The sequence below is a fragment of the Gopherus evgoodei genome, chromosome 1 (genome assembly GCF_007399415.2).
Source record: "Gopherus evgoodei ecotype Sinaloan lineage chromosome 1, rGopEvg1_v1.p, whole genome shotgun sequence".
NCBI lineage: Eukaryota > Metazoa > Chordata > Testudines > Testudinidae > Gopherus > Gopherus evgoodei.
The window spans coordinates 167,189,984-167,210,383 of record NC_044322.1 but is presented as its reverse complement, the minus strand read 5'-3'; the positions used below and the strand labels follow the sequence as shown (position 1 = coordinate 167,210,383).

At 43.6% G+C, this 20,400-nt stretch overlaps 1 protein-coding gene across 2 annotated transcripts in view; it reads left to right on the top strand.

The window, feature by feature from the left end:
• Window positions 1–707: 707 nt before the first annotated feature.
• IFNAR1 (interferon alpha and beta receptor subunit 1) overlaps window positions 708–20,400 on the top strand; it is a 38,911-nt gene continuing 19,218 nt past the window's right edge. Inside the window, exons 1-4 of one of the 2 annotated variants that reach the window (XM_030578957.1) lie at window positions 708–971; window positions 9,535–9,658; window positions 16,398–16,600; window positions 17,754–17,911. In XM_030578957.1, coding sequence (XP_030434817.1) covers window positions 917–971; window positions 9,535–9,658; window positions 16,398–16,600; window positions 17,754–17,911 — 540 coding nt within the window. In that variant the 5' untranslated portion in view covers window positions 708–916. The remainder of the gene's footprint in view (window positions 972–9,534; window positions 9,659–16,397; window positions 16,601–17,753; window positions 17,912–20,400) is intronic. The other variant, XM_030578966.1, reaches the window with a different exon arrangement.

The window sequence follows — 20,400 nt, the reverse complement described above, 5'->3', positions numbered from 1 at the left end:
CGACCCAATTGAGTAAAATACCCACAGTTAAAAGACGCATTATGGTCTTCAGGACAGGGAGAGTGCATCTTTTTGTTCTGAAAAAGCAGCAAAGAGTCCTGTGTCACCTTATAGACTAACAGACATATTGGAGCATGAGCTTCTGTGGATGAATACCCGCTTCGTCGGATGGGTCTTCACCCACGAAAGCTCATGCTCCAAAACGTCTGTTAGTCTATAAGGTGCCACAGGACTCTTTGCTGCTTTTACAGATCCAGACTAGCAGGCTACCCCTCTGATTTTTGTTTGGAGTTTGTCACAGACTGTGACTCACAGTAGGGCCATGAACCTCAACTGGGGCCCCAAGGCGCTAGCAACAGAAACGATTGGTGCGAGGAAATGGGGGGCAGCTTCTCCTTCTTCCCCCGAGATATTAAACTCTTACAGATTAATTACTGTGATGGGTTTGCAATAAAACACCTAGTTCCCGCGGCTGGGCCATCTGCCCCATGTTATTTGCATTGCAGCTGCCCTCCGAGGCCCTGACCAGGCTGAGCTGGGGGCAGTCTGCTGGAAACTGCACAGACCTACAAATGAGCCCTGCCAGGCCTGTTTTCACGCCGTCCGTGGGCAGGAACCACACACACAAACCCAGCTGCTGGCTGGGGCGGTGACGTCACTCCCCACACCACCCCCGTCGCCTCTCGCGCGAGCGCTGCCCGGGTTTCTGGGAAGAGTCGCTGTTTCGCTGAAGCCCGCGGGGGAGGGGGGATGTCCGCGCAGCGCGAGGCCGGCGCGTTCGGGCGCTGGCGCGACGCAGCGGCTGGCGCTCGGGGTGGTTTCCGTTGCTGTCTGTTCTCGCGCGAGCGGGCGGGGGGTGGGTGCCGCGCGCAGCCGGCGGCAGCACAAGCCCGGTGGCTGGAGCCCCCGCGAGAGGATGGCGCCGCCGGAGCTGCTGCTGCTCCCGCTGCTGCTGGCGCCCCTCGCTGCAGGTGAGCGCGGCGGCTTCTCCGGGGGGCAGGTTGTGGGGTCTGCGGCGCCCCGGCCCGGCCGATCTGTGCCTGCCGGGGGGAGGGGGCGTAGCCGCGCGTCCAGCCTGCGGCTCAGAGCGCCCCCGAGTCCAGCCCTCGGCGCCGGCGGCTCTGCCTGGCCGGGCTGGGTCTGCCGCGCCGCGCCCCGGGCCGCCAGCGAGAGCAGCCCGGGTAGAAACAGGGCGGCCCTGCCCCCGGCCTCGCTTGTGCCGCTGTCAGGCGGGGCTCGCCCGCGCCACGAGCGACGGGCCGAACCGGCTGTTAAAGCGGGTTAGTTAAACTGCCCTGCAGCGCCTTTCATTTAGCGTGACAGGGGCCGTAGTGTGAGTCCGTGCCGTTCACTGGGGAGTGAATTAAACTGAACCGAATCGGGCTGTGTCTACACTACAGGGTCGACCACCTCACTTCTGTTGGTGTACAGCCAGCGCAGTTATTAAATCGTGTCTGCGTGTGTGGATGCAGCCTTGGCGCTTTGTGTGGGCGGTGAGGGTCTTCGCAGGGAGCCCGTGTATCCATGGTATTGTCAGCGTGGGGGGACTGCGGGGTAGCTCCTGAAAGCCTGTAAACATAGACGTGAGCAACCCTATGTCTACACTGATGCTGCTCTGACAGTCAGCAGTGACCCCCTAACAGCTAGTAGCCTTATAATGGCTGGCAACCATTAAAAAAAAATTAAACCCCTCACAAACACAGTAGCCTAAACTTTTAAACTGTCTTCCTTTATCAGTCTTAAGGCAGTTAAAGCTGGTCCTAAGGCAGTTTTTGCTAAGCAAATTGCAAAAGTGCAGGGTTTGCTAACCACCAATCAAATGCTAACACAACCAAAGCCTGTGTGTAAGTGTGTATAAAAAATTCTTGGTTTTTGTATGAAGTAGAGTTTTTTGTACCAAGGTACAAAACTCTCTGTTCTTCTGCAAAATAAAGCAACCTTTCCTTATCCCTGTCTGGCTGTCATTGGCTCTCAGCTAGGCAAACCCAACATTTCGGTAACGCTGCCTTGACCCTAATTACATCCTGAGGTGATGTGTTGGGGGAGGCGGCTCAAACAACCCCCAGATTTTTGCCAGGATAGGAGTTGGGCTGAGTGTGGCTGAAGTGAAAAGACATGCTTAGGAGAGGCACCAGCACCTAGTGCTCCTGCTGAGCCCTGCTAGGAGGTGCGTGGGGCAGGGAGGAGAGTCTGGGCAGTAGGGGCGGCTCCAGGCCCCAGCACGCCAAGCACGTGCTTGGGGCGGCAAGTTGCGGGGGGCGCTCTGCCGGCACCGCGAGAGTGGCAGGCAGGCTGCCTTCAGCGGCTTGCCTGTGGAGGATCCGCTGATCCTGCCTGCAGGAGGTCCGCTGAAGCCGCAGGACCAGTGGACCCTCCGCAGGCAGCCTTCCTGCCGTACTTGGGGCAGCAAAATGCCTAGAGCCGCCCCTGCTGGGCGGGCATCAAAGCTCTGCCAGAGGGAGTGCAGGGAAGCCCACTGCATCCCATCCCTTTCTCACCCACAGCTGCAATTACCGATGGTTGGCAGTAGGTGGTTGGAGCCTCTGACCGCAGCAGGGAGGCAATGGGAGAAGTGAGGAAGGAGCTGTGATGGGAGTGGAGTCAAGTTGGTGCCAGCTTGGAGCGGTTGTGGGAGGCACAGGAGGAATGGGAAAGGGCCCAGAGGCGAGGCGTGAGGCGGACATGTGCCCCCACCAACCTTTAAATTATGTCCAGCCCATTATCAAGAGTTAAGTGTCGCCTCTGATTACATCGGCCGTGATGCCACATGCTCAGGGAGGTAGTGTTACTATATTGATGTAAAGAGGAACTTGCTTTGGCAGGAGCCAAATTTAAGTGAAAACACTTTCACAGCGAGGTCAACACAAAGCAGCTTATGTTGACCTAGTCCTGTTGTGTAGGCCACGCTCTGTGATACAAGGTGAGTGGGGTAATATGTTTTATTGGACCAATTAATTTTGGTGAGATCTACAAGCTTTCAAGCTTACACAAAGCTCTTCTGGTCTGGGACAGGTACTCAGTGTCACACTTAATTACAAGATAGAGCAGTCATGGTGGGGAAGGAAGGGAGGAAAGATGCTGGAGTGGGAAGGTTAGCAGGTTACTGATTGCAGTTAGCAGGTTACTGTAATAAGCCATAAATCCAGTGGCCCTGTACAGTCGATGATTTTTAATGTTTAGCGAAGTTGTAAATTTAAGCTCCCAGGCTTGTCTTTTGAAGGTGTTGTGTAGGTTTCCTTTGAGAATGAGGACGAAGAGGTCAGATATGGAGTGACCACTTTGTGAAAAGTATGCACCCACAGGGTAATGTGGTATTTTTGTCTTATTTTCTGTGTGAGTTCATTTGAGAGCATACTGATTGTCTGGTTTCACCCACATAGTTGTTGTTTGGGTATTTAGTGCACTGGATGAAGTACATCACATGTGATAGGCATGTATGGGACCCATGGATCTTGAAAGGAGCGTGCTTGAGGTTGCTGGTCGTTGTACCAGTAGAGAGATGTCTGCAGGTTTTGCATCTGTTGTTCTGGCAGGGATTGATGCTGCTTTGAGTTGGTGTGTCCTGGTCTGCTGAGAACTTGCTTCTGATGAGGTGTGTGTGTGTGTTGTTGGGGAGAGGATGTTTGAAGGTCAGAAGAGGAGGTTCAGGAAAGATTAAAGTATGAGTTGTAATTGTTTGATACCCTGTATAGGTTCCATTGTGGGATGATAGGTGACAACTTAGTTCCTTTTTCCCCTTAGGACTGGAGAGTTGTTAACAGGCCACTTCATGGTGAATGATCCCTTGAGATGTGTGGTGACTACCTATGCTGAACAATCTGTTTCCTCTTGTATTTTGCTGTGCCACTCTGAGGGCTTGTCTACACCATGCAGCTTTTAGCAACAGGGCTATGTCGACACAGCCTTGTCACTAAAATTTGGCTTGTATAAACACCCTTTTTTGGCACTTTGTCATTACCTTTGCCGTCAAAATACTTTCACCCCTGCAAGTGGCATTCAGTTTGTCGGCAGGAGAGCACTCCTGCTGACAAAGCCGCGTTCACACTGCCACTTGCTGCGGCAAAACTTTTATCTTTCGGGAGGAGCTTTTTTTAAGCACCCGTGAAAGACAAAAGTTTTGTAGACATCTTGTCAGTGTAGTACCTTTCCCAGACCTGAAGAAGAGCTCTGTGTAAGCTCAAAAGCTTGTGTCTCTCACCAACAGAAGTTGATCCAGTAAAAGATATTACCTCACCTATCTTGTAGACATGTTGGTGTCAGGATATTAGAGAGACAATACCAGTGCATAAACTGAATTAAGGCCACTTCAGTTCTCGTTGAGGGCAACCACAATGGGGTTTAATGTGGTTTAACTTATGCACTTCAAATTCACACTTGAATTCAGATTGATTTTTCTTGAGTGTCTTTGTGTAGACAAGCCCTATGATTCTCTCTGTCCACTCTAAACCAGTAACACAAGCCCCATTGGAGACATCCTTGACTCCTCCATCCCCCTGTTTACTTTAGCCAGCTACATCAAGGCAAAGCTACAGATTGCTTGGTCTGCACTCATGTTTTATGACGTGTCAGCTATCATGTGCTAGGTATCACCTTGTAAAAACAACTCCATTTTTCCTGGGGTAGATGTACTCTAGGAGGGCTTTTGAATTGTGTTCAGGCAAAGGCTTGTGTGCATGGCAGGGTAATGCACACTATAGTGTACAATTTCTGAACCACACTAACATATTGCACACCAGCATCTTGGTCCGTGTCAACCCTGCTGGGGCTCTTTAAAGGTTTCCTAGTGCACTTTAACATAGGGCTGGCTATATTATTTTATCACAAGGGAATATTTGAATATAGATTGAGCAGATGAAGGGATTTAAAAAAAATCCATGCAACCGTGGATGGTTATGTAATGCAGAGTGATAATCATGTGATTGATCAATCTGTTTGAATTAGGACTGAGACTGACAGCTTTCCCCCTCCCCCCCCTTTTAATGATTTGGCACTCCTATCTGTATACTTTATTGGCTCTGGTGTGGAGAGCCTTCTTATTGTAAAATAACTCTCAGCTAGTGTTCATATAGGGACACTGAGCACTTTCATGTTCTTCCACTTGTTCACAATATTAATGTAAATGATATTAATAAAGACAGATACAACTCAGAGTTTGAAATAAAAAACAAAAAGCGGCTTGATCACACAAAATACTATTATTTTTTCTTACATTTATTTTAGTGTACAACTATTGTTGGCATTTGTGAGTGTATCTCTGTTGCAGTGGAGAAAAGAAATGGGAATTCTCAGGTCTTTACTGAAAGAGTTGGAGTTTATGAGAGAGGATGTGTGTTTCATTGGGTGTTAAGAGGGGAAAGAGGCATATGGAAAGGGATGTACAAGGGTGGTCTGCCTATCTGGGAAGCTGGCCACCAGTGACATCCCTTAGAGATTACTGCTACACTTGTGTTTGGTGACACACTCAATCTTGTGTGTGTCATCTTTTACAAAGATAAACTCTTTAGTTGTCATATGAATAGATGAAATAACCTTAAAAACTAGGGCTGAGACTGAATAAAAACACAAGATAACTTTAGATGTGAAAATTGTTTCTTGTGGTTGTCTCAAGTTTCTTTTCCATGATGTGTTAATATCTGACTAATATTTTCCAGTGAAATAAACTATTTGTGTGTGGGAGAACAAAAGGGAACCCTCAAATAAATGTTTGTTATGAAAGTGCTTTGAGAATTTCTCTGAAGTGAACTTAAGGGCGCATGGTTTGGGCAGGGCTGCCCGGGGGGGGGGGAGCAAGTGGGGCAATTTGCCCCATGCCCCGCGGGGGCCCCCACGAGAGTATTTCGGGGGCTCTGGAGCAGGGTTCTTCACTCCGGGGGCCCAGAAAACTCTTGCAGGGCCTGTGCCCCCAAGCTTCTTCCACTCCAGGTCTTCAGCGGCAATTTGGCGGCAGGGGGGTACTTCTGCTCCGGGATCCGCCGCCGAAGTGCCTGGTCTTTGGCAATTCGGCAACGGGGGCCCTCTGCTGCCGAAGACCCCAGGACCCCGAATTCTCTGGGTGGCCTTGGGTTTGGGGACATTTTATGTGTACATATGTACAAATGGAGTGAGATAAGTGGCACTTACTTTGAAGTCAAAAGGACATGGCCAACTTTAAAATCACACTTCTCTCTGGAGTTTTGTACCATTTACCGTTATAGTAATCTTAGGGAGTAACTTGTAAGTAAAAAGTCGAAACATTTTTTCTGTTTAGTTTTGCATTTGACAGCACTGTGTATAGTTAGTTTTACTGATTCCCTTGGATAGCCAGCTAGCTCCTACTCCTGCAAACATTCACATTTATGCTTAACTTCACACCATGAGTATCCAGTTGTTAGTTGTGAATTCAGTGGAACTGCTCATGTGTATGAGGCTAAATGTGTATAAGTGTTTACATAATTTGGGGGTTTGGTCATTTTCACCTTAGCTGAAAAAAACATAAACGTTAAGAGGAGAATAATTTTGAAAAATAAAATCAGGACACGCTCTTTAAAGAGTGCTCTATCAGAAACTGGATTTTTTTTGAAGTAATCATTTAAAAACATTAAAGTTGACAATGTCCCTTTAAAGATCACATGAGCCGCTTTAATCTGCTTGTGTTAAAATAGACAATGCTTTTTTTTTTTTTTAAGTAAAACCTTTTATGGTGTTAGAACGTGAATGTTTTGTTGAAGAAAACAATATGCTAAATTTCATGTTGTTCTTTTCACCCAAATCATAAATAGCTCTCCCTTTTTACAGCTCTGCTCTCTGGCCCTGGAAATATCAGTCACTCTTTAGCTACCGTTTTTCCTCTTCCACTGTTACTAGTCTTTGCCATAACATGGTGTCTAGCTAAAGTAAGAGCATATGTTTGTGGCTGGAGCTGCTCTGCTAGACAGATGTTTGATTAGTAAGAACGTTATTTCCTCCTTTCTTTCCTTCCTGATCATCATAACCATCTACAGTATGCTAAGAGGCTTATGTTGTAACTGAAAAGACTGGTGAGTTTGAATGTGTTGCAGAATTTCTTAGATATAGTCCAGGGATTCTCAGACTCGGGGTCACGAGGGTATTACATGGGCGGTTGTGAGCTGTCAGCCTCCACCCCAAACCCTGCTTTGCCTCCAGCATTTATAATGGTGTTAAATATATTAAAAAAGTGTTTTTAATCTAAAAGGGGGGGTCGCTCTCAGAGGCTTGCTGTGTGAAAGGGATCACCAGTACAAAACTTTGAGAACCACTGATATAGTCCATGAAGGTTCACTGAACTTCTTTCTCTCCAGTTCCTGTGATCTCATGAATTATGGCCCCAGGAGCTAATACTTTTCTGCTTATAGCACTTGACACCTTTAGCAGCCTCCCCCCTTTCAAAAAAAAAAAAAAGAATTTGGCAGATTTTTCTTGTGGGATACTTGGTTGAACTTATGACTGTTACATTGGACAAGCATTTTTTCTAAAATAGAGTTTAAAAATTGTTATAACAAAGTAAAAGGGATACAATCAATATTTGTATATTAAACTAAGCTTTATTTCTGATATCCCATTAGAAACTTAAAGTGTATTTCTGTTCTGAAAAGTGTCTGAGAATTTTTTTGAGATTCCTGATTTACTGCCTCAGTGAATTCCAGCTCAGAATTGCTCAGTGTGTGTCTCCCCCTACCTATTCCCTGCGCTTTCTGTCAGCCCCTGCAGTCTAAGCTTGGAAGCCAAGCCAAAAGTCAAGACTACCTTCTTTTTGGCTCACATTACCAGTAATAAATATTCAGTTCAACTGCTGCCCTCTATTACACCTGTTACTCCATTGTCTTCAATTAATGCCCATAGTTAAACCTCTGCTACCCTATTCCTTTCACTGAGGATTGCATAATTCAAAGACAATGATGTTGCAAATGTGGTCTTGCAAATGGAATTTATTTAATCACTGTAATGTTACATGAGTAAGAAAATAATCTTTCATTCTCTGTTATGTTACTTTTTCAGAGCAGACAGTAGTAAAAATTGTGCTCATATGATCTTGCATACATACAGACTACAGATCTGCTGAGGAAGAAGGAGCCATTTTTACACACTCACCATCAGAGTAGAAATACTTGTTTTGATCTGAAAACAGATTATATTTTTATCTCATCAACTATGCAACTTCTTTTTTCTGACATCTGAAAATGGAGGCAGCTTTCTGGAAATCCTCTACTTCCTGTGTACTGGCAGGGTGGTATGTTCTTGTGCCATGCATGCTGTGCACCAGAGATCGGCAACCTGTGGCACGCCAGGGTAAGCTCCCTGGTGGGCCGGGCCGTTTTGTTTACCTCCTGCGTCTGCAGGTTTGGCTGATTGCTGATCCCACTGGCTGCGGTTCGTCACTCCAGGCCAATGGGGGCTGTGGGAAGAGGCGCGGGCCGAGGGATGTGCTGGCCGCCGCTTCCCGCAGGCCCCATTGGCCTGGAGCGGCGAACCGCGGCCAGTGGGAGCTGCGATTGGCTGAACCTAAGGATGCGGCAGATAAACAAACCAGCCCAACCAGCCAGCCAGGGGGCTTACCCTGGCGGGCTGCATACCAAAGGTTGCCGATCCCTGCATTGCACTATAGAATTAGGTAACATTCCTTTAAGAAATGGAAGGAAAGACTATTTTATTAAAAAGTGGGACAGTTGCTGTCTGAAGAGTTACCATGTGTTATGTATAAAACAAATAAAATAGAAAGCCTGCAAGTTTCATTTTGTTTATCTCCACTCTTACGCATACACAATAACTGTCTTCCCTTTGCCTGCCACTATTTTCATGTCTTCAAAATAACAAAAAATCGGTTAAAGACTGATTCCCATTTCCTCACCATCTCCAACCTCCTGAAATAAAAAGATGCAGAGTATTAGTCTCTCTTCAGTCTCTGCTCATTCTTGTTTGTGTCTTGATGCATATTTACCCTTTACCCTCCAAGCTTATTATGGAGGAAACTAACCTGCACTACTCTTGCTCAAGAGGAAATGTTGCATTGCTGCAAAGGAATCCCAGGGTCATACTATGTGGAGAAGTCTTTGTGGTGATTGCATCTCAAAGTATATTGTAGCAGGGAGAAAGGTCATAGATCTTCTGGGTCCATTTTACAGCTGTGGAATGGTAGAAAGCAGCAGAGGCACATCTAGTAGAGCTTCTGCCCAGAGATCCAAGTGTTGAAAGCTGGCACTGCTTGTTTTTAAATGCTTTGGCTGACATGCATTCAGAACCAATGAATTTTTCCATGCACTAAGTCTTGAAACTCTGTATAAAAAGATAAAAAAATGAATCCCAATTAATAGAGATTTCTCCTCTGTAACAGGCTAAGAAGCCATGAATTATCTTGCTATTTCAATAGGCTTGAGTACTTGTTAACTATACTAAACTTGGTATTCTATTTTAATTTTTAACATGTAAAGATTTCTGTTGTGGAACTGATGTCACACATCCTTAAACTTTGTGTACAATAACATTTTCCCCAACCTCTTCCTGTCTCTTCCCCCTCTCCCTGCCCCAACATTTTTGTAGGCCAAATGAATCTGACGAGCCCTCAGAATGTTCAAGTCAATGTTGTAAACACAAATTTCACTCTAAGATGGAGCTGGGGTAGTGAGAGTGACTTCAATGTGACATTTTCAGCTCAATACCAACGGTAAGCTTACTGTTTTACTGTGAGCCAAAATTATTTGAAATCCATGTCTACAGAAGGTAAAAAGAGGAAAAAACAAAACAAAAACCCACCACTGCGGTTTGTTTGTTTATTGATATAAAAATTGTTAAAAATAAACAGAAGAGCACACTGGTGATCCAAGAAAAGTGATGCTTTTATAGTGGTTTGTGCGCTTCTTTTCATCACTGTGTATAGTTTGAACATGTAGCCACATTTTTAACATTGTAACTGTTTTTGGTTACAAGAGTTTCAAAACATTGATGTTAGTGTTTGAAGTGGTACTAATCTTCTTTAATTCACAGAGCTTTGGGAGTCCCGGCCTTCTAGCAGTGCATCCTTACACCCAGGCTGTCCCAAAGTGTGAACGGCTAAATCTGGGAATCTACAAGCATTTCAGGGGCATATCAAGGGTTGTCCCTTAGACACAGTGGGCTTTAGATTGGTTAAAAGTTGCAGTCCAGTCTACTGATTAAAACCTAGTTCCAGCTAGGTTAGGGGATAATTCTGAAACTCTCCCACCGACATAGCGCTGTGCACACTGCCACTTATATTTTTCACATCTCTGAGCAACATAAGAGCAAAATTTTCATTTGTATCACTGGATGCTGGATCAGGCCCAGAATGAATTCTTAAATCAACATGAATGCCAAAATATGTACTTGCCCAATCGTCCAAATGGAATAGAGGCATATCTGAATCTTACAAAATTGGAATTTGTTTCTTTCAGATCTTTGGATAAGATCAGGTCAGATGTGTGCAGAGGGAACATCTTTAGGGGATTTATCAAAACTAGGAGGAGCTGCACTGGTGGTCTTGCTTGTACCAATCTAGGATTAATTTTCCTCACTGCTGTGCATTTAAATTATCAGTCTTTGTATAAAAACGAGGAGTCTGCTGGCACCTTAAAGACTAACAGATTTACTTGGACATAAGTTTTTTATGCACAAAAGCTTATGGCCAAATAAATCTGTTAGTCTTTAGGGTGCCAACAGACTCCTCGTTGTTTTTGTGGATACAGACTAACACGGCTACCCCTCTGATACTCGAGTCTTTGTATAGAAATTCTGTAACTTTCTTTGTAAGAAACCATCACGAAGAAACTTCTAAAATGCAGCGCAAAGGGAGAACACAATCCTGTGCTCAGTGTGAGAGCTTGGAGACATAACACAGATTTATCTAAAGTAAGGCTATCCCTGAGTATATCAAATTGAACAGTAGACAGACTAATATTAAAAATTCAGTACCAGATGCACACACAGTTTATTTAAATATGTATCTCCTGTATTTGTGAAGCTGTGTTCAATGTGTTTTGGTCATGCCACCAGTATGGACAAGAACACCCCAGCACACCATGTGCTCTCACTGTCATGCACTGCTAACTAGTGCCACAGGACTGCCCCCAAGATTTGTCGATATGCAGAATTGAGTTAGTTCTGGGAATTTCACTACACAGTGCCTACTCAACATCATCAACTGTTGTGATTCTGGCTCGTGCAGTAGTCCTCAGTAGACTATGCCTGTTTGTTGCAACACTTCTTTGGGGTATCCAGAACCATAAGCCACTGTTACCTGCAAAGCAAGGTTAAGACTAGCAGAGTCTCAAGGTGTGTGCTGGTGAAGCTGATAGACTGATGTGGCAGGGAGCTGACACACAGTTTAAGCTCCAGCAAAACTCTCACTTGCTGAGGGGTAAAATACGGAGAATCCCAGTTCCTGAACCCCCTAGAAAACCATTCCCCTGCAGCATCCACACCCTGTCACTTGGTGCCCACAGAAATACCAAGTGTGCTGTCTCAGAAAAGACAGACTACGCACCAGTCTGTTGGTTCAGCTGAAATTGCACACCTCACTTGAATATAACAGCACTGATGTGATTACGTAAAACTAAAATTGAATTTATTAATGAACAGAGATTTAAGTGACACTAAACAGATAATATAAACAGAAAAGGATACAAGTAAAACAAATAAAACATGCTTCCTAGTGTCTATAATTTAACAAATTGCAATCCTGGTCTCAGGCAATTACTCACCTACAGTCCATTTTCAGCATCCTCAACCCATGTTGTTGGGGGACCTACCTTTCACAGATTCCAAATGTGTATGGCCCCTTTTTGTCTCTTAAGTGATGAATGCACAAGGAGTCCCCTTTCTTTCCTTTTATAATCTAGAAAACCTTTGAAACGTATTTGAAAAATAAACCTAGGAAAAGTTTCTCTCTCCTGTTTCTTGTTCTTCACGGTGAAGGTGCAAGCCCCTTCATTCTCTGGCAAACCTGCTTATTCAATTGACTTGATCATTTTGTTTACCTTAGATGCAAATGTACTTTTACTGTCCTTTTCTTGTAATCAAGCCATACTGTTTTTCTCATCTGCCCGTTAGCTTGATCCATGGAGACAGGCAAATCCACATTCCTTTATCTAGGGCAGGGATCGGTAATCTTTGGCATGCGGCTTGCCAATCCCTGATCTAGGGCAAGCTTGTTTATCAACTGCCTCCACTACATTTTTAACATAAGAATGGCCATACTGGGTCAGACCAGTGGTCCATCTAGCACAGGATCCTATCTTCTGACAGTAGCTGGTGCCAGATGCTTCGGAGGGAATGAACAGAACAGGAAAGATATCAAGTGATCCATGCCCTGTCCTCCATTCCCAACTTTTGGCATTTTGATGATTAGGGACACTGTGATTGGGTGTAAAGGCTGCAGACGGATGAGGAAGGGGCCAGAGAGGACCTGGCAGCAGGGCTAATCCCACCCCTCTGGCCCTGTCAATCATGCATGATAGGGAGGAGGTCTTTAAAAAGGAGGAAGCTGCAATTAGCAATGGGGGAAAGAGCAGGATCACACTAAGCAGCAAACTGCAGGAGTGACTCCTGAAGCTGTGGAGGGAGCTTCTGGGCAGGAAACTTTCAAACCAACCCTGAGGAGAGTGCAGTGGACTCCCAGGGCAAGACAGACAAGCTGAGGCCATCCCAGAAACCAAGCCAGAGCGATTTCCCCAAACCCATTGCACAGGGGCTGGATTGTTGGCAGCGCTATAGACTTGCCGCTTCCCCCACCTCCATTTGCTGGGATTACAAGGAAAGAGTATTCCTGAATGTGTGGGAGTTCTTGACTTTCATTTTGATCTTCCAGTCAGAGAGAATTAAGGAGCTCTACAAAGGGATAGAACCTCCTTGGTAATAGTGGGGAAGTGGGGCATGGGTTGTGACCACCTACTGTAGGTCACTGGATGTGGTCAGGTTCCCCCACTGCCTGAGCGAGGAACCATCAAGGATTGCATTACAGACACTTGGAGCATGGGGTTGTGTCCCTGACCACCTTGGCTAATAGCCACTGACAGACCTGTCCTCTGCAAGAGCATATTAAGAACATATTTCCAGCATATATATATAACTCCTTATACACAACTCATACGTACATCACACAATGATATTCATGGCAAGTGTCACCAGTTTTCATATGATACATTACAAGATATTGTTGGGCTAATTATTCTGACTCTGTGTTGGTTGTAGTGAGTTGACCAGACCTGTTGGGATTTACTCTTACATAATCATGCACCCTTTGCCAGTTGCCATAAAGGAGCTCTTAGGGTCACAGTTGGATGATGTGATGACTTATGTGTGGGGTCCTCACAGCCATGAAGTCTGCTCTCCTCTGTGAAATCTGCGAGGGAGAGGCAGGGCTTGGGGCACACCAGCCTGGGCTCCTATCATGCACCAGACTCTGGCTGCTAGTCCTGGTGGGGCTGAGGGCTTGCTTGCTTTTCTCTTTCAGGGTACTCCTGGGGCCGGTGAGACCCATCTCTGGGAACCTCCCCCAGCTTCAGGAAGCCCCACACCTCCACTGTGTCCTTCCCCCATTGCTCCCCAGCGGTGGGCAGAGGAGTCATTGTACATGGAGCAGCAGCAGAGCTTCTTGCAGATTGCGGGGGGAGGGTGGGTCCCGGAGGTGGATCTGACCCGGCCCTTGGGGCAGCCCCTGCAGGAGAATAAGAAGTTCTATCCCTCTCCAGCCTGGCCAAGACTAGTAGTGGGAGCCTAATGGATAGTAGGACCCCCCCACAGCTGAGGTGTCCCCAGCCAACAGCATCAGAACTGGGATGGATAGGGGGTCATGCCCCTCCACTATTTAATGTGGGCGTAGCTTGGGGGGCAGAGGGCAGCATTGCCCCCACAGACTGCAAGACTTACATAGTTATCAGCTCCCCTGCTGCTTGCACTGTGCAGTTGCTGTCCCCTGCTCCCAGACTATGCCCTTGTTAAAAAGTGGGGGGACATGGCTCCCAGTCCTGCAGTTCCAGCGCTGGTGCCCCCCTACTTCTAAAAAGGTTCTGGCACTTCTGTCCCCAGCCCTGCCCCTTCCCATCTCCAGGCCCAGTGCTCATGAGTTAAAGGGGCATTGGGCTGGTTGGGGGGGCATGGTGCCCCCCAACCACAGGGCTCTGGGCAGTTACCCACCCATAATGCTGGCCCTGCCACCCCCCCCAAAGTGATGGCCCCCACCATACCATGCAACCTTCACATCAGCGCTGCCCCCTGTTCTCCAGCTGCCCAGCTCTGAAGGCAGCATCTCCATCAGCAACAACTCAGATGTAAGGGTGGCAATGCTGCGACCCTCCTACAATAGCTTTGTGACACCCCTCCCCCACAATCATCTTATTGGTTGGAACCTCCATGCTTATAACACCCTGAAATTTCAGATGCAAGTATCTGAAATCATGAAATTGACTACTTTTAAAATCCTAGGACTGTGAAATTGACCAAAATGGACACTGAATTTGGTAGGGCCCTAATTATGTATCCCTATGTATATCTTTAGGTCTGTACCTGTGATAATTTGAATGTTCTCAACATATTGAAAAAGTGCAAAATAGCGAATGCTAGAAATTTGAGAATTTCATTATGAAAACACAAAATTATAGTTCCCATTGCAGCCAGGACACTGGCTCGTGGTACTTTGTGTTTGGGAAACACAGTAGAATTAAAATTCATTCCTAAACTGATGCATGCCTATGAAGCAACCATGGCATAGTTCCTGCAAATCATATATTTCCTGTGTAGATGTTCCTCAGTATTGGTATGCATATCATTTGTAAAAACACATTCAGTAGTAACAGTACATACAGAAAGAGAAACATTGGCTGGTTGATCTTAATTTACAAACTTTGGTCATCAGATTAAACTGTTTGTATATCCTTATTTTCAGTTAGCGCCTCTTTTTTTTTAGTTTGTGCTTCTTGCTTCTTTCTAATGTGACTACTATTTCTCATTACCCTTTCCCAACAAATAAATTCACAAACTTGTCTGGCTTAATAGCAACTCCGTAATTAAGATATCAGGGAAAGAATCATATTATGTATTTGAACATGAAGATTTGGTGTGCTTCTCTTTATTTTTTGGATGGGAGAAAGGTGGCTTCAAAAATACAGGTTTACCTCAGAAACATGCAACTGTTGAAGACAAAATATAGTGGTTATACAAGTTTACTCTCAGTTTTCCAGTTTTTTCCTCTTTTAATTATGAGTCTCATCTTTATCCTATTGTTTCTGCCACTTCCTGATGTCTGAATTGTCTTTTGGAGACAGGTGGTTTTTGATGAGAAGCCCAGTTCTGATAGGATAGAATAGTTCACTCTCCTGTGTTTTTCATTTTATTCGGTTTTCTTTTTCCCAGTTGTTGATTCTGATTTCCTATTCTGTCTCCTTTCCTTCATTTCTCTCCTTCACTCCTCCAGTCTACTCTCCCTCAGCTGTACTCTTTACTATTCAGAACTCTCACTCGTTGTTCCCCCATCCCTTTCCTTTGCCACTTAGGTCTCCTCCAAGCACTTTTTGCACCCCCTATTCTGTGAGTGTACCTGAGGGGTAATAAAATACACCCCAGTTTGATAGTGCACTCAGGGTTTAATCCCAGAAATGATAATCCTGAAATGATCTTTTTTTTTTTTCTCAAAAAGAACAGGAGTATTTGTGGCACCTTAAAGACTAATACATTTATTTGAGCATAAGTGTTTGTGAGCTACAGCCCACTTCATCGGATGCATAGAGTGGAACATATAGTGAGGATACATATATATGTATATATGTGTATATATATATATACACACATACAGAGATCATGAAAAGGTGGGAGTTGCCCTACCAACTCTAAGAGGCTAATTAATTAAAATGAGCAAAGAGTTCTGTGGCACCTTATAGACTAACAGACGTATTGGAGCATGAGCTTTCATGGGTGAAAACCCATACATGCATCTGATGAACTGGGTATTCACCCACGAAAGCTCATGCTCCAATATGTCTGTTAGTCTATAAGGTGCCACAGGACTCTTTGCTGCTTTTACATGGGTAGACTAACATGGCTACCCCTTTGATACTTAATTAAAATGAGCTGTTGTGTTTAAGTGTTGGACTAGAAAAGCAAATTGCCAGCATGTCTTGGGGATTCCTTATTCAATAGTTAACCCAGACTAGCATTCATAAAGTAACCTAAATTAGACAGGTTTCAGAGTGGTAGCCATGTTAGTCTGTATCAGCAAAAACAACTAGGAGTCCTGGTGGCACCTTAGAGACTAACAAATAAATTAGGTATTCTAGAATTCTGAGACCAGTTGAATATCTTTTTGACCACCAGATGGTTCTGATCAAAATACAAAATGAATGTTTACATTTTCTTTTATCACCAATAGAAACCTAATTTTATTTTTTTACTTGAAGAAGATTTGAGAATTATGAGGAAGAAGAAGAAGAAACAGATTGGAAAGAGATATCTGGCTGTCAGAATGTCACTGTCCTAGAATGCGACTTCTCCTCAGCAATGACAGCTTATTTAGATTCCTATAATGTGCGTATAAGAGCTGAAAAAGGGGAAGAAAAATCTCTGTGGTCTACTACTTTATCATTCGTACCATATTCAATTGGTATGTACTACATATGTACTTCGTTATTAAACAGGTTAATTTTTCAACTTAATAGTGTTACAGCACAATATAAAATACAGTGTAGATATTTGTATTCCCTATTATTATTATCAGCTCTGCTGTTTTATAGATCAACTTCCTTTTTATGCTTTTAATAGTAGTATTTATATACTAACTTTCCTGAGATCTTGTCCAAACACAAGTTGTGCTGTTTTAAATAATTTGACTAAAGCAGTACAAACCCCTTCCATAAGGATGGCTAAATCCCATTTGTGCCTTTGAAAATCACACCCATAATTGCTAATTTCCCAACCTTTACTAAATTATAGCACTGTATGAAATATGCAGTGAATAGCCTTTTAAATTGCTTGGACCATGTAAGTTAAGATTATTTTGAGACCCTTAGCTCTGACTATTCTGACTTGCATGCTTAAAGTTATAAGTTTAACATTGTTAGAACGTATCTAATGTTATAAGCAGCTTTAAGTGATTGTCATGGAAAATTTATGACCGATGAGTCCACCATACATAATGTATGTCAGTTATTCTTCCCAACTTTTGAGCTATGCAGCACTCCCATGGTAAAGTGTAATGTAGGGCCTTTTATTTTTGCAGGTCATGGTTTTCTATGGTGGCCATCTCTATGCTGTACCCATTTCATTCCTAACATTAGGGAAGAGGCAGGATGGTCCAGATTAGGGACGAGCCAATTCCCTGAGTACCATATGTGTCATTGCCCCTGTGCTGATATTGGCAAATGTATTTGAGAAGCTAGCGTTCCAATAGTCCTACCTTCTACCTTTCATTTACCACAAATATATACAGCTGAATCCTTCCATTAATATTGGGTTGGTTCTTGGGGAATGAGCTTTTTTTAAAGTAAGTCTTTCTTGTAACCTCATTCCACAAATTTATGACTCTTCGTTTCAGAATCAGGCAGTTACTGTGATATTGTTACAGCCAGTAAGTATTATTTTAACTATCTTCAGTCCCAGATAACACTTGGAGTTTATTCAGTTAAACTACGGTTAGATTCTACCTGAAGAACTTAATTAAGTACTGTACGCAATTCCTTGTAGTTTACTTGTTCAAACATGTAACTTCTGATTTTTCAACAGTTGTTGTGCTTCATGATAATGTTTAATTTTTGCAGCTAAAATTGGTCCTCCAGGAGTGCAGTTAGAATCCATAGATGGAGTGGTGAAAATCAACATTTCCCCTCCAGAAGACAATCAGAACAGAAAAATGTGGACAAATGATATAAGTTTTACCTACAATGCAGTGTTCTGGGAAAACTCATCAAATGCAGAGGTATGATAGGGATTAAAATTAAGTTTAAAATATTGTTTTATTTACTTCAGTTGTTGAGTCACTTCCTAGAATTAAATTCTACTTTTTATTATTTTATACATATGATCTGTCCTAATTTCTGCCTGTAGCTTGATACATTCACTGTTAAAAAATAAAGTGCATTGATTTGCTAGACTGTATTACATCTCTTGCTCAAAGTTTTGGTTCGGTTGCTAATGTCATTAAGCTGGTCCATGCTTAGTTGCTTAAGAACATAACAGCCATACTTGGTCAGACCAATGGTCACTCTAGCCCAGTATCCTGTCTTGCAATGGTGGCCAATGCCAGGCGCTTCAGAGGGAATGAACAGAACAGGCAGTCATTTAATGATCCATCTCCTGTTGCACATTCCCAACTTCTGGTAGCAGAGGCTAGGACACTCAGATCATAGTGTTCTATCCCCGACTGTCCTGGCTAACAGCCATTGATGGGCCTATCCTCCGTGAACTTACATAGTCCTTTTTTGAATCCTGTTACAGTTTTGGCCTTCATGACATCCACTGGCAATGTGTTTCATAGGTTGACACTGCATCGTGTGAAGAAGTATTTCCTTTTTTGTTTGTTTTAAACCTGCTGCCTATTGATTTCATTGGGTGACCCTTAGTTCTTCTGTTATATGAAGAGGTGAATAAGGAAGTGTTATACACTTATCTCCACACCAGTCAAGATTTTTATAGACCTCTATCGTATCCCCCCTTAGACGTCACTTTTCCAAGCTGAAAAGTCCCAGTCTTTTAACCTCTCCTTCATATGGAAACTGTTCCATACCCCTAGTCATTTTTGTTGCCATTCTCTGTACCTTTTCCAATTCTAATACATCTTCTTTGAGATGAGGTGACCAAATCTGCACACAGTATTCAAGATGTGGACTTGCCATGGATTTATATAGCGGGATTGATACTTTCTGTTTTATCCTTTTCCTAATGGTTCCTATCATTCTGTTAGCTTTTTTGACTGCCGCTGTACATTGAGCAGTTGTTTTCAGAGAACTATCCATGATGACTCCAAGATAATTCTTCGGAGGTAATAGCTAATTTAGATCCCATAATTTTGTATATGTAATTGGAAAACATTATCTCAATGTGCTTTGCTTTGCATTTATCAACATTGAACTTCATCTGCCATTTTGTTTCCCAGTCACCCAGTTTTGTGAGATTCCTTTGTAACTCTTCGCAGACTGCTTTGGATTTAACTATCTTGAGGAGTTTTATATCATCTGCAAATTTAGCCACCTCAATGTTTACTCCTTTTTCTAGATAATTTATGAATTTGTTGAACAGCACTCCTCCCAGTACAGACCGCTGGGGAACCCCACTATTTACTTCTCTCCATTCTGTAAACTGACCATTTATTCCTGCCCTTTGTTTCCTATCTTTTAGCCAGTTATTGATCCATGAGAGAACCTTTCCTCTTATCCCATGACTGCTTGCTTTGCTTAAGAGCCTTTGGTGAGGGACTTTATCAAAGGCTTTCTGAAAATCTAAATACCACTGTACCCACTGGATCACCCTTATCCCCGTTTGTTGACCACCCTCAAAGACTTCTAATAGATTGACAGCAAGATTAGTAGGGCAACTCCCACCTTTTTTATGTTCTCTGTGTATATATATATATATATATCTCCTCACTATATGTTTCATTCTGTGCATCCGATGGAGTGGGCTGTAGCCCACGAAAGCTTGTGCTCAGACAAATTTGTTAGTCTAAGGTGCCACAAGTACTCCTGTTCTTTTTGCAGTCTAAGACAGTTACTCAGATTTGTCACCTAAAAAGAATGGTGCAAGTGTGGAAATCTCCCTCACATTGTTTACAGTAAAGATGCAAAGAATTCATTTAGCTTCTCCACAATGACTTTATCTTCCTTGAATGCTCCTTTAGCACCTCAGTTGTCCAGTGGCCCCACTGATTGTTCAGTAGGCTTCCTGCTTCTAGTATACAAAAAATTTTACTGCTAGTTTTTCAGTCTTTGGCTAATTGCTCTTCAAATTCTTTTTTGTCCTGCCTAATTATACTTTTACACTTGATTTGCTGAGATTTATGGGCCTTTCTATTTTCCTCAATAGAGTTTAATTTCCAATTTTTCACAGATGCCTTTTTGCCTCTAACTGCTTCTTTAACTTTGTTTAGCCATGGTAGCACTTTTTTGGTCATCTTACCATGTTTTTTAATTTGGGGTAGACACTTAATTTAAGTCTCTATTATGGTGTTTTTAAAACATTTCCATGTAGCTTGCAGGCATTTTACTTTGGGAACTGAACCTTTCAATTTCTGTTTATCTAGCTTCTTCATTTTTGTGTAGTTTCCCTCTCTGAAACTAATGCTACTGTGGTGGACTCACAGCTCTTAGCAGGCTTTTAGAGCTCTTTGTGAGGCTTAAGAAGGGAATTTGAAAACTTTGCCCAGTTTCCCTGCATGTCCGAGGCAAGTGATCATTAATGTATTCTTTAGAA